At 37.6% G+C, this 12,615-nt stretch overlaps 1 protein-coding gene across 12 annotated transcripts in view; it reads left to right on the top strand.

The window, feature by feature from the left end:
• ankhd1 (ankyrin repeat and KH domain containing 1) overlaps positions 1-12,615 on the top strand; it is a 139,961-nt gene that overhangs the window by 115,597 nt on the left and 11,749 nt on the right. For 6 of the 12 annotated variants that reach the window (XM_073067534.1, XM_073067538.1, XM_073067536.1 and 3 more), the window contains 5 exons: positions 737-901; positions 3,353-4,998; positions 6,980-7,171; positions 8,935-9,189; positions 9,293-9,468. In XM_073067534.1, the coding sequence (XP_072923635.1) occupies positions 737-901; positions 3,353-4,998; positions 6,980-7,171; positions 8,935-9,189; positions 9,293-9,468 (2,434 nt within the window). The remainder of the gene's footprint in view (positions 1-736; positions 902-3,352; positions 4,999-6,979; positions 7,172-8,934; positions 9,190-9,292; positions 9,469-12,615) is intronic. The other 6 variants (XM_073067542.1, XM_073067537.1, XM_073067533.1 and 3 more) reach the window with 2 other exon arrangements.

The raw sequence follows: 12,615 nt of genomic DNA, 5'->3' as shown, positions 1-12,615 counted from the left end.
CTGTTTGCATTTACCCTTCATAATTTTATATACATCTATCAAATCTTCCCTCATTCTCTGATGTAAGGTGGTTCAATCAAAACTATTGCAACAATTTCTTAAACATGGTTGAAATCTGCAATTAAAATTTAATTTGACTAGGTTGTTAGATATTTGAAAATTCTACTTTCCATAATCCCATAAAGGGAGCAAAGATTTTTTTTCCAAATGAAACTAATAAATACTGGAATGCACAGTATAATTTTGGCATCCCTACCATGTAATCAGATTTGTTGATGGACTACTGTTTTTTTTCTTTTTTTAGCTAAAATTAAAGTTATTAGAAGCCACTATATTTTTGGAAGGTTTTTTTTGCCTGCAGTTATATTATGAGATGCTCTCTGATGGCTTAACAATTGCATGGTATTTAGCATATAGGGCACTGCGGTTCATGCTCACTGCTTGGTCTTTAAATAACTGGTCATCATTAAAGATGTTTCAAATTTGTTTCTAATTCCCTGACTTGGGATTAAAATTCTGATTACATTAAATGAGAATAATGAGTGACAAAGCTTCTGTACGAAAGTAATCTTCTCATATTTATGGAAGTTTATATGTGAGGAATGCTTGCTTGTGATATGTTAACAAAGGCCACATTGCAGCATATAATGTACTTTTTGGGGGAGGGGGTGGGGATTGTATGTGAAAATGCAAACTTGAAATGATATATATTGAGAATTTTATGATTTTTATATAGAGTTGCTTTAACCAGGTCAAAGAAATTATCTGTGCCTGCATCGGTTGTATCAAGGATAATGGGAAGAGGGGGATGTAATATAACTGCTATCCAAGATGTTACTGGTGCACACATTGATGTTGACAAGCAAAAAGACAAAAATGGAGAAAGAATGATCACGATAAGGTAATGGATCTTTAACTAGAATTGATGAAAGCTGAAAATAAGATGAGGCTCTTTGCTTGTGGCAATAGTCAAGCTGGAAGAAACCTGCAAAGATCTTATGACATTTAAGTTGATCACTGAAATTCCTTGCTTTGTTTGCTCTTCATACTCCTAGTCAGCTGGAATGCTTAAAACTCAGTTAAGTACACAAACCTCTGATAGAAATTATCTTTGTAGTAAAACTACAAAGGTCTTTAAAAATAGTTTAAATACTTCCATATTTTTCCCCAGTGAGGAATTGTCTGGTCCCCGAATTTATTTTCTTTCACTGTAACCACCAAGCCTTATTTTTCTGCTTTGTTTGGAGGCTCATATTTAAGTGATATATGAACACAGAGTTCAGATTTATATATGTTACTGGGTATTGTGGGCACAGTTGTCCAACAGATCCATGCTTGTACTTCTGCAGGAAGAACTTCTCTAACTCTTAACTCATGCTTTCCTTGAATTCCTGTCTGCTATGTCCCTCAATTATCCCATGTTGAGATTCATCATTCTCATAACACTATGGATAATGAAGTTTTTTCTGAAATCAGTAATGAGGTTTTAGTGGCTCCAATAATTCCTGGATCCATTTCAATTTTGGCTACAAGTGAAACGTGCCCTCTCAAATTACTACAGAATTTTGAGGAAATTCATGAGATGTCAATTACAGTTGGAACAAGTATACTTAAAGTTCATAGTTCAGTCAGCTACACTCAAATTGAATGAACATGTCAGTATTAATTTTGATTTTAATTACATGCACGTTGCTGAAGACAGTAAATCTGAAATTTTCATATTTGATCACTTAATGTCTTGTATGTGAGATTTGCCCATTCAAGTCCTCTTGTGAAAAGTGTGCTTTCTTCAAGTAGAATTCTATTTAATAAGTTGTCTTAAGTTTCTTTCAAACAATTTTAGCTAAAGTGGTAGTGGGGAGGTATTATGTAGGAATTGATTGCATGATAGTTTTGATCCTGAAAACTAATTATGGAATCAGCTTTTCCAGATATGAAAGAAATAACCACATTAATTCACAAAAACTCAAGATTGACTTAATGTAGTGATTATTATTTGATAGCAAATGTTGATTATTTTCCCCCCTAGGCAAACATTTAGGCCTCCTTGTATGTAACTACAGTTAAATTGATTCCATTGCATAAAATGATGTTTTGGTATTTTTATCATAAATTAATTACTACTTTTGGAATCTGGAAAATTTATTTTATCCAGATCCATAAGTTGTCATGTATTATAAAATAATTGAGATCACAAAAGCCTACACATCTTTTCCGTTTTATTGTCAGCATCATACTCAATAAATCTCAGATCTAAAGTCCATTAAATATTGGTATTTTGTTTAAGGGGCACTCATAGTGAGTTTATTAGGCTGCCATTGATTTTCATTTGATTTAGAATGAAATACAAGGAACAGGGATGAAGCTGCATTATCTAGGAAGGTCAGGTTTATCCAACTTGGGTCTCAACAACATTTTTCCTGTTCTTTCTTGATACCTTGTGTCATCCATGCTCTCTAAACATCCATTGTCCTGCCTTGAATATGTTTAGTAACTAACTCATAGCTCATTGGATTAAAGAATTATGAAGATTCATGGCCTTTTGGAGAGCTTGCTGCTTGTTTTCCATATTGTACTGGCTGGAGTAGCATGTGGGCAGCCAGGATACAAAATCTTTGGTCAACCTTGACCAGTGGATTTTCTGACATTTTTCAGAGATGAAATTCCTTCTTATTTCCTCTTAAATGACATTACCTTAATTTTATTTGCCAACCTGCCCTCTCACTTAAAGCATCTATATCCCTTTGTGCCCTCTGCATGTGCAACACAGTTTGCAAACCACCTTGTATTATCAGCATATGTGACCTTTGCACCAAGTTCCTTCATCCACATTAGTTATATAAACCACAAATACTCAGGTTTTAACACTGATCTGTTTGCCCACTAGTTAGGTTTTGACAGATTAGAAATAACACCTTAATTCCAATTATTTTGCATTAACCCCAACCATGTTCACTCTGATCTGATACAGGAAACTTTTACATGCCATATTGAATGCCTTCTGGGCCATCAAGAGCTCCACATTTACTGGATCCTCTTTATCCTTTCTGTAATATTCTTAAGAGTTCTTGCATACTTATCAAACGTGATTTCCCGTTCAAAATCACAATGATCCATCTTGATAGTCTGTTTCTGAATGTTCAACTAATATCTATTCCAGTACTTTCCTACTATTCCAGTATTTCCAATTACTGGTCAGACTAACTGGCCAATAGTTTCCTGTTATTTTCCTTTTTCTTTCTTAACCAATGAATTGGGTCAGTATTCAGAGTCTTAGTTAGCTGCAAACAAAATATCAGAGGAATCTCAAACAAACTCTCTTATGATGAGATTTAATTTTTACTTTTTACAGAGGAGGCACAGAATCAACGAGACATGCAGTGCAGCTGATTAATGCACTAATTCAGGATCCTGCAAAGGAACTGGAGGATTTGATTCCCCGGAATCATATCAAAAGTGTCATGGCCAACACAAGAATGGGGTCTACAGCTGCCACCAGTACAGCTAGCACTACAACTGCAGGAAACAGAATAACCGTTTCAATGATGTCGTCATCTTCAACATCTTCTCTGGCTACACCATCATCCACATCATTACAATCCATTAACAAATCTGGTAAAAATATCGTATCAAACAACATGCGTCCTACATTTTCAGTTTCACTTCCTTTGGCATATTCACATCCACAGTTAGCACATGCTTTGCTTGCTGCACAAACCATCCAGCAGATTCGGCACCCACGATTACCCATGGCACATTTTGGAGGAACCTTCTCTCCATCGCCAAATACTTGGGGTCCATTCCCAGTAAGACCTGTAAGTCCTGGAAGTGCCAATAGTTCACCAAAACATAATACGGCTCGTCTCACAAACCAGGCTGGCAGCGCTGCTCACGCTGAGAGTGGAAGTTCAGCTTCAATCAACTCACCTTCTGTGGCTGTGAGTTCTCCAACTTTCACTACCCAGTCTCTGTGTGTAACAAGCAGTCCAACTCCATCTGCTAGAAAACAACTTTTCACCTCGGTCAATAAAACTAACACCATGATAACTGTAACTTCAGCTGTGACGAGCAGTTCTTGTCCACTGCCTACAAGTTCAACTGTATCAGTGAGCAATGGGCAACCACCTACTCCGCCGCCGCCACCACCACCACTCGCTCCACAGCCTTCTCAACAGTCTATATCGTTGACTAAGAATGAATCATTTGCCACTTCCACGTCAAAGGAAGAGGTGACCACCGCAGATCAACCAGCAGGGAGCCAATGCGCACTTTCAAATGTCTGCAGCAGCTCTTCAATCAGCAGTAGTTCTGGAGCTATAGGAATACAACCAACTTCATCACTTCCCAGCATTCTGCCACAAATTCCAAGCCGTAGCTCCTCAGATATTCGACCCACTTTGCCGAAGCCTTATATTTCAAATCCAGATCCTGGATTAGTGGTCCCAAGCAGCCTAGCATCTACTCGCCCTGTGACTATGTCAGCTTGCCCTAATGTTCAGACCAACAACACTTTACCTCAGTTAGCTGCAGTCTCTCCTCAAGTATCACACAGAATTCAACCTGGTGCTCCTTTCTATCCCCTGGTTCAGCAAGAGCCACAATCTGTTTTTGTCCCAAACCCAGTTCCGATGGTTTCTACTCAAGATCCAATGAAGCAGCATGGTGTACCTTCTATGCAGCTTTCATCTGCACTTGGCATGCTGAATGTTTCGCAGATTCATGCAAACCCAGGAAGCAAATCCTTACCCCCAAATTTTGGCTCAGCGGCACTCTTCAGCCCTTTCAACAGTTTCTTTGACAATACCCAGATGTCAGCAAATCACGTGTGGGGAAGTTGTCCACTGCCTTCACGGCCAACCCAAGACCCAACATTCAGTGGACATTCTAACTACATGAGCAGTTCTGTTCTTGGACAGTTAGATGGAGTGCTTCCCCATGATAATTCCAAGGCTCCTGGTTTCCGGCCACCTTCGCAAAGAGTGACTTCAAGCCCAACAGGTGAGATGAACAAATTATATACCTATATATTACCTCTTTTACCCTTGTTTTGAGGATGCTTACTTAAAACAACTTTTATGAACTCCATTATCTAACAATTGTAATATTGTGATGTTTAGTCAATTAGCTTCCTACACTGTAACTACGTTCTATTTGCTTTTCAACCTCACCACCTTTGATTGTCTTGTGCCATAAATTCAATGATATAGGATCATCGAGGGCTAATTCCCCACGCTACACCAGTAACCCTTATGGAAATGGACTTGTTTACATTTTGTGTGATTCTTAATATCTTGCTCAGGAAGGTATAATCCCAATACTTGAAGAATTGTTCATTGATAGTGCTAGTAACAAGAACCCAGCAGATGGTCTGTTGATTGTAGTCTTTGATAATTTGTTTGCTATTGTTAAACAATATCAAAACTGGACCATTAAGTTGCAAAGTTCATTAATTTATCACTTTCCTCACAAAAGTTGACTATCAGCGTGAGGATGGAGCAGAAGGTTAAGGGCACGCTGAAATACTTTACAGCAATACATATTGAAATTCAGCATCAATTCAGTAACTAAAATTTAAATGAATTTTATTTTGCTGCTCAAGAAACGTGCTTCACTTTTGGTAATATGCTTTTGCAATCACTTGTGGTTGCAGGGTTGTGTGTGTGTGTGTATAGAAGTGGTTGGTACTGTGGTGTGAAGAAAAATGTAAAAATTAATAGTGACATTCAAATTTAAATGTGTGGTTTTAAAGGAGGTTTTAATTGCTTGGATTCATTCAGTATTAGACAAACTGAAAAGATCCCGAATACATTTATACATAGAAAATAACTTGGAAACTCCGTGGCTTAAAATTCTGACCCCTCAACCTTTTGAAGGAATACCATACAAATTCATCAGAATGCTTCCTGGGTTTAACATTTGCCAACTACCATTTCAGTATTTGAAAGGCAAAACAACCAAGGTCAGCTATTGGTGCATAACAGTAATGTGGGTGAAGAATTATTACACGGCTCACAAGCCTTCCTTCAGTGGCATTTGGTCCATTCACTAATGGGGGCTGGAGTATAGTCAGACCTTCAGACTTGCTAGTGTACCTCAGCCTGGAATCTAGTGACTCTTTGTGGTTTCTGTATCAACCTAGGTCCTCCTGAATGAATGATTTAGGACAGTATTGTTCCAGTTGTCAGTGGGAGTGCTGAGTTTTCTTGGGACTTGCTTAACCATGTTATCTTACTGTAGCTTGGCCTACATCTGGGCAATGTCTGGTTTTTAAGTTGGCCATAGATTAGAGCTTGAGATTTCTAATAAGGGAAAGCTACTGAAACTGGGTTTGCAATCTGTTGATTTTGGAATGCTGAGGAATGATGTAAACCTAAGTAAACAAACTATTAAAATTGAAATTAGGCTATTCAGGAGGAAATAAAATGTGAAGAACCCCCTCCTTCCCTTCCCGCAAAAGAGCCTTCTTTCTTGAAATGAAGTGGATGGCAGGTTTAAGTTAATCAACTATGAGATGGACAGACTTTTTTGATTATTAAGGCTCCTTGAGCAAATATAAATGGAGGTTGGGATGGCTCAGCTATGATCTAATAGAATCATGGAACAAAATGTGATCAACAGTCAGCTTCCTTATTGGACAGAATTATGATTTTTCTTGAGGGAGCAGAAGCTTTGAGGCAAAGTACATTTGTGCCATGTCACTGAAGCTCATCTGTTCTAGGCAAAATCTCTCTTCTAGGCAAAATCTCTCTTAACATGGCTATTTTTAATCAGCCCTTTTTGTTTATTTTAAATTTTTTGGTAAGACTACAAATATTTTTCTCTACTTTTTTTGCAGTGAGAATTTAAGTACACACTTGTAATTTTAATTATTATCCCCTTTATTAAAGAGAAATGTGCAAGTTATAGATAAGTCACTTTTTATGATGTGCATTTCTCAAGTAATTCCATTACATGTGCTTTTTTAAAAATGTCTTTGAAGGAATGTCTGCTATGGACCCATCAGGCAATGCCATTTCTTCCTCTTCCACCCCAATGACGAGTTTTGCTCCAAGTATGGCTGGAAGTCAGGTGTATGTACAAGGACCAGCCCCTGTAGGAATGCCTGCTCCTAGCTTCAGCAGACAACATTTTTCCCCACACCCTTGGAGTTCAACAACTGCTCCAGCTACATGTATGTACAAGCTGATCCTTTCTTTATTTTAGTGGTGATTTTGGGCATGGGAAGCTATACAGTCTAGGATCCAATAGTCATTATTTGCACTTGTAAAAACTTCCAGAGTCCAATCTGCAAAGTATAGTTAGATAATTGTGATGCTAGCTTAGCAAAACAAATTACAGAAAAAGGTGCAACACCAAAACTGTACATTAGGCCTGAGAGATTTTGGGACGATAGTTTAAAAAAAAATTGTATGTAAAGCTAATTAAATTCACATTATCTCTAAATAATTACATTTGAAGACACCGCATAATAAGATAAACTTAAAATTCTACATTGATACTTGCTATACCTGAATTACATAAAGTGCCAAGACAATTCATCTTGGTGCCTTTGATAACTTTACAAGCTGGAATCTCTCTATATAGAATGAAAATTAAACTCATCGACAAGTAGTAAATTATTTCTTTATCATTTATTGTTTCTGTAATAGTAGATGTCTCATCTAACTAAATCTACTTTTGGACAAATGTGTAAAACTGAGTTTTCAATATCAGTAAGATGTAGAGCAGTTTAACACGTATGAGTGCCCATCTTTTAAATGTTCTTGCACATTTTCTGTATCTCCAGCTTTGAGGATGGTAACAAGTGGTAGCTATTCTGTTGATTTGACTTGAAATGTTTTCTCAATCTCCATTAGTAGTTGAACTTGGGGGAGGCAACTGTTAAGATTCACTGTGGCTTAAGGTTGATAGTCAGATAATTGCACATCTGATGCTTTTAATGCAGTCACCATATTCCAAGGTGCTTCCCAGGAATATTTTGTGCCAAAGTGAAACAAATTTGCTGATGTCTTCTCTTTTTGAAAGAAGGTAGAATTGCAGCGCAAATTGTTATAAGTACTTATAATTAGCTACTCCTTCCACACTTCCACCCTTTTGCTTCAGTGTCTCATTATTGCTTTTGAGAAAGAAAGCTCAAGGTAAAATTAAAGGAGGAGTTGAGGCAGTGAAATTTCCTTGTATTTTCAAGTGTTCTGTGATGATTGAGGACTGTGGGTAAAATAACATTTTCTACTTTGACATGAATATCATCTTGCCATAAATTACTTAGATTACCAACACTTGAGGGTTTGTAGTCCCCTGCTGCTTCTGAAGCTCTTGTCTGAAGGTGGATACATTAGGCATTGACCTCCAGCTTTAGTAAATTAATTTTAAAGACTTGGTGATTAAAGATGGGTTAATTTCTCCTAATATTTAAGTTTAATGCTCAAGTTGGTCAAAACAAAATTGCAATGGTTTTAAAATGAATAACTGACAGATTATGTTTAAGGAACAAGTACCAGAAAAGATTTATGCCAGAGCTTTTAAATAATTTGTTCATTTCAGAATCTATTTTTGTATTTACAAAGGTTGTTCTGTCCAATTCTCCCCTTTTTTTGCAACATTTTGACAGCTGAAGTAAAATGTATAAACTTAAAAAAACAAAAGATGTGGCTTTATATCTCTAGGACTGCTTGTTTATTAAATATTTTTAATTGTTTTAGAATAGATAATAAGATTCTGTATCAACTTCGCAATAATCTACTTTTTAACTTGTTAAAAGTAATTGGCATATAGCTTGTATTCAAAGTTAATTTATTTTGAGTGAGATTTTAGTGGACATGGTTCAAAATTCATAGTTGCAAAATATTGCAGAGCATTGCAGTTGAACAGAAATGTACTGTGTAATGTTTTACAAATTGTTGACTAATTTTTTTGTTTGAAATTTCCATGTAGGTGAATCCCCTCCATCGGTTTCTTCTGGAGCCTCTTCACCCTTATCTGCTGCTTCTGCACCTCCTTCCTTGGGCCAACCAAAATCAAGTAATGCAAACCAGGATCGGAAGGTACCACCTCCTATTGGAACCGAGAGATCAGCTCGCATTAGGCAGACTGGCTCCATGACACCACTTTCCACCATGATGGGTGGTAACCTGACAACACCTGTAGGACAAGGAGGGATCTGGTCCTTTGGTGTTAGCAATAATTCAGGTGAGGATTAGTAGTTGCCATATGAAAAAGATTGTAGGTATTTGAGGTAAAAGGTCTGAGGTAGAAAGTACAAACTCATGCAATTGGTGTATTTCTCTTCTAGACGGAATATCTGGCTGGTCCCAAGGTGTGATGGGTGGTCATTTAATGCATCAGTCTATTTCAGACCCAGCTTCATTTTCTCAACATCAGTCATTGGAAAGAGATGATACTGGAATTGTGGCACCTTCAAACACATTCCATCAGCCAGTGCCAAGCAATTTCATGGATTATAACAAGGTTAGTCAAATTTAATTATTTTAAGTATACTGTGAATATCAGGAAGCCCTGAGAGGATAGTACCAGAATCCAGTGAGTGATTAAATTGCAATTCCCCCCAATTAATGTGACATAATCTACACATTCCAATTTTATTACAGACTTTCATGGGGCTTGATACCATAGTGCAACAATACACGTATTACGACAACATGACTTATTGTAATTTTAAAGTGGATGAAAAACTCATGGTAGTTTGATAGTTATACAATAGTACTTTGGATAAAGGCAACCACCGATGTTTGTCTTAGTCCAAGCAGTTTGCCATATTGTTACTCAGTGGTTAATTTTGATGTATATACTTTGCATAGGTACATAAGCAGTTATTAAACTGAACAGAAACCCAAAATGCTGGCAGAACTCAGCAGGCCAGACAGCATCTATGGGAGGAGGTAGTGATGACGTTTTGGGCCGAAACCCTTCATTCACTCCTGATGAAGGGTTTCGGCCTGAAACGTCATCACTACCTCCTCCCATAGATGCTGTCTGGCCTGCTGAGTTCTGCCAGCATTTTGTGTTTTTATTTATTTCCAGCATCTGCAGATTCATTTGTGTTGCCGTTAAACTGAACAGGATATTTTTTAACAATATCTGCTGCATCATTTCAATCTCATTTCAAGTTGAGAATCATCTTGAGGCACTTGGGGGAAATGTAGCTCAGAAAAACAGACCAAGTAAAGTACCGTAGATTCCGTACTACAGAGCGCACCTGATTAAAAGCCGCAGGCTCTAATTTTAGAAAGAAAATCAATTTTGTACTTGTACAAGCCGCACCGGATTTTAAGCCACAGGTGTCCCACGTTGTAATATGAGATATTTACACAGAAAGATATTACACGTGATGATTTTTTAACTTTTAATTAAATCCGTATGGTAACATAAACAAATACATATTGCAAATGCTTTTTTTCGAACCGTGCCTGTAACACGGCTACTTTTAAATATACATACGTATCGGTAACACACAAATTACGTTGCGTATACTTTTTTACTGAACAGTGCACGAACAACATTCCAATATCTCCTAACGACTGGTAAAAAAATATATACTGCAGCCTACCAGGAAAAGTTATTGATTGCCTTTAACTTAAAAGCAGCGTTCTCGCGCGGGTCTAATGCGCTCGCCCCCACCTTTCCGTTTATCGCAAACCGGTATTTCCCCACAAGACGTGGCGAAACCGGATGTGACGTCATAGCATCCCGGGATGTAGTACAGAAAACAAATATACTTAAAACACTTCTAACTTTAACTAGAAAATACTAACAAATGAATTACTAAGCGAAAATATTATAAACTAAATAACTGCCATAAAGGCAGCACAATGCTTTTCTTCGAGTGTTTTCCATGTTGATGAGGGTGAGTACAAATGACTGATTTACAATAATTTAATTGTGAAAGTGCGCTTGATTTATCGTACAATTTCATTGGACCTCTGTGAACTACTCATCAATTTTATTGGTCTACTGTTACGAGGCAAAATGTTTTTGGCGGCATGAAAAAAAACCATGCATTAGCCGCACCGTAGTAAAGGCCGCAGTGTTCAAAGCTGTTCAAAGCGTGGGAAAAAAGTAGCGGCTTATAATCCGGCATCTACGGTAATAGGATCAAAAATATGAGATAGTAAAGATCACATAGTGGAAGTTGTTTCTTTTCATCGAGGTTGCTAATTCTTTGATCAAATCTTCTAAATTCCAGGAAATTTAACCCAAGTTTATATAATCTATCCTTATTTAACTGTGTATAAGTGTTTGCATAGATTTTTGCCTTCCCTCCAATACTATCACAGTGTTATAAAGTGTGCCTCAAACAGTTTATTGAATCCATAAAACATAGGAGCAGAATTAAATAATTTGGCTGATTGAGTCTGCTGTACAATTCAATCATGGCTGATTGAGTCTGCTGTACAATTCAATCATAGTTGATTTTATTTTCCCTCAAAACTCCATTGTCCTGAATCAATCCTCCCTCCCTATAAATTTTGATGACCTTACTAATCAAGAACCTATTAACCTCCATTTTAAGTATATCCAGTAACTTCGCCTCCAGGGCCAACTGTGGCACTGTATTCCATAAATTCACCATCCTCCAGCTAATGAAGTTCTTCCTCATCTCTGTTCTAAAGGGATGTCCTTTTATTCTACAACTATGCTCTCTGTTCCTAAACTCTCCCACTATTGGAAATAACTGCTCCACATCTACTCTAGACCTTTCAATATCCAGTAGGTTTCAATGAAAACTCCCCTCATTTTTTCTACGCTCTAATGAGTATAGTCCCATAGCCATCAAATGCTCCTCGTACATTAACCCTTTCATTCCCTGTAACATTCATATATGCCTCTGAATTCTCTCCAATGCCAGTGCATCCTTTAGATATGGGGCCCAGAATTGAGCTCTCACACACCACTTGTGCTGGTAGCTCATTTCACATTCTTGTGGCCCTCTGAAGAAGTTTCCCCTCTTGTTCCACTTAAACTTTTCACCTTTCACCCTTAACCCATGACTTCTAGTTGTAGTCTCACCCAATCTCGGTGAAAAAGCCTGCTTGCATTTACCCTATCTATACACATCATAATTTTGTATAACTCTAACAAATCTCCTCTCAATCTTCTGCGTTCCAAGGAATAAAGTTCTAACCTGTTCAATCTTTCCTTGAAATGCAGGTTCTCGAGACCCAGCAACATCCTTGTAAATTTTCTCTGTACTCTTTCAACCTTATTTACATCTTTCCTGTAGGTAGGTGACCAAAACTGCACACAGTATTCCAAATTGGGCCTCACCAATGTCTTATGCAACTTGAACATAACATCCCATCTCCTGTACTCAATACTTCGATTTATGAAGGCCAATGTGCCAAAACATTTCTTTACGACACTCTAAATCTGACACCACTTTCAATTAATTGTGCACCTATATTCCCAGATCCCTTTGTTCTACCACACACCTCAATGCCCTTAACTCTGTAAGACCTACCTGGTTGGTCCCATGAAGTGCAAGACCTCACACTTGTCTGCATTAACTTCCATCCGTCTTTTCTCGGCCCATTTTTCCAGCTGGTTCCGATCCCGCTGCAAGTCATGATAGTCTTCCTCACTGTCCACAACACCCTC

The sequence above is a fragment of the Hemitrygon akajei genome, chromosome 15, assembly GCF_048418815.1.
Source record: "Hemitrygon akajei chromosome 15, sHemAka1.3, whole genome shotgun sequence".
In the NCBI taxonomy this organism is placed as follows: Eukaryota; Metazoa; Chordata; class Chondrichthyes; order Myliobatiformes; family Dasyatidae; genus Hemitrygon; species Hemitrygon akajei.
Note: the sequence above shows the minus strand (reverse complement) of the source record. Positions and strands in the feature narration are given on the sequence as shown.